Source organism: Penicillium angulare, assembly GCF_028827245.1.
Source record: "Penicillium angulare strain IBT 27051 chromosome Unknown utg000001l_segment0_segment0, whole genome shotgun sequence".
NCBI lineage: Eukaryota > Fungi > Ascomycota > Eurotiomycetes > Eurotiales > Aspergillaceae > Penicillium > Penicillium angulare.
Genome location: NW_026623160.1, coordinates 4041883 through 4043262, shown reverse-complemented (window position 1 = coordinate 4043262; position 1380 = coordinate 4041883). Strand labels below are relative to the sequence as shown.

General features: G+C 48.0%; 1 protein-coding gene across 1 annotated transcript; it reads left to right on the top strand.

Annotated features, from left to right (window-relative positions):
* Nucleotides 1–299: 299 nt before the first annotated feature.
* On the top strand, nucleotides 300–1082 carry N7478_001379 (uncharacterized protein; the record flags this gene model as incomplete). Its single annotated transcript, XM_056917594.1, has 2 exons — nucleotides 300–467; nucleotides 555–1082. The coding sequence occupies 2 exons, from the start codon at nucleotides 300–302 to the stop codon at nucleotides 1080–1082; spliced, it is 696 nt and encodes a 231-aa protein (XP_056785474.1).
* Between the last annotated feature and the right edge of the window lie 298 nt (nucleotides 1083–1380).

The window sequence follows — 1380 nt, the reverse complement described above, 5'->3', positions numbered from 1 at the left end:
CAAGTACCAAAGTCTCAGCAAGAAAGGTGATGCCCTTTTTTAGATAGCGTGGGATAAAATAGTCGTCAACTTAACGTCAACTCTGATTTCTGAGCCAAAGTGCAGACCAATCGAAGTCTACCCATATCCCCCCTTTGGCAGCAGTCTAGTGTCCGGTGAGTTTCAAAACTTATTTCCAGTATTTAAATCATGGATATCTTGGCTTGCCAGGCTCCAGGGCGTGTGTTAAATATCAATCTCTCTTTACTGCTCTGGTGTTTGACGACCCATCTTCCTACCCCAAGTTTCCTTCTTTCACCATGACGCGAGGAAACAGCTGCAAGCAGGATCGAAATGGCCATCACTCGCAGCGAGTAAGGCCGGCGATTACTAAAGCTCGATCAGTTTCAAATGTCTCAATCCGGTCGGCGTCTCCAGTTTCGACCGTCCGGGGCGCGAAGTCTCGCATTTTGAAACGCCATCACAGTGTGAGTCGTTTTTCGGACCTGCAAGACCTGATTCATTCAATCTTGTGGCGCTCTATTACACTCTAGCCTTTTATTGACAGCACATAGGGTTCTTCCGCGAAAGACTCCCGCAAACATGGCAAAATCGACCGTCAGAAATGCTCTGATCTCCTTTCTGAGGTCCAGACTGAGATGGAGAGAGAAGCGGATGAGCAGCTAGCTAGGGCCACGTCACGTTTTCAGGCAGAAAAGGCACAGGATGTGAAAACAATGGAACAGATTATCGCCGAAAAGGACAGTCTCTCAGCTAAGAATATCCAGGCCGAGGGTGAGGTTTCTCGCCTGAAGCAAGAGCTGGAGGCACAGGCCCTGGCCACGCAAGGTCAATTGAGCTGGAGCGAGATACAGTCAGCCTTGTACCAAGCTCATAGTCAGTTGACAGCCGCCGCTACTGGGTTTTGGAACTCGATTGAAGCCATCCAGAATCGCCAGCTAGCAACATTCCTCCCTGGGTCAAGTGCCATGGATTGCAATTGGCTCGATCTGGGTGGAACATCCAACCTTACTGGGTCCGATACTTTCGCGTCACTCTACAACTCACAGGCTGCTCAACAAGACGAGCAGGCAATCAACTGAGACAGCCACACTCATTGATGGTGATTCCTTTGCAGGCGGGTATGCTTCTGATGCGGTCTACACCGGATTGAATTGAGATAATAATGATGGAACAGGTATTTTGAGCCTCGCCGAACACATTGCCACCATGGATTCATCCAATACTGCTTGAAGAATGTGGTCAAAATATCTTTCTATTGAACGTCTAAAAGCCCGCATTTGACCTAAATGAGTGGGACACCAGACAGTAGCTTTTTTTAAATGGGAGTAAAATGGCTGGAATGACAAAATACAGAATGATCCAATTCCTGACACGGAA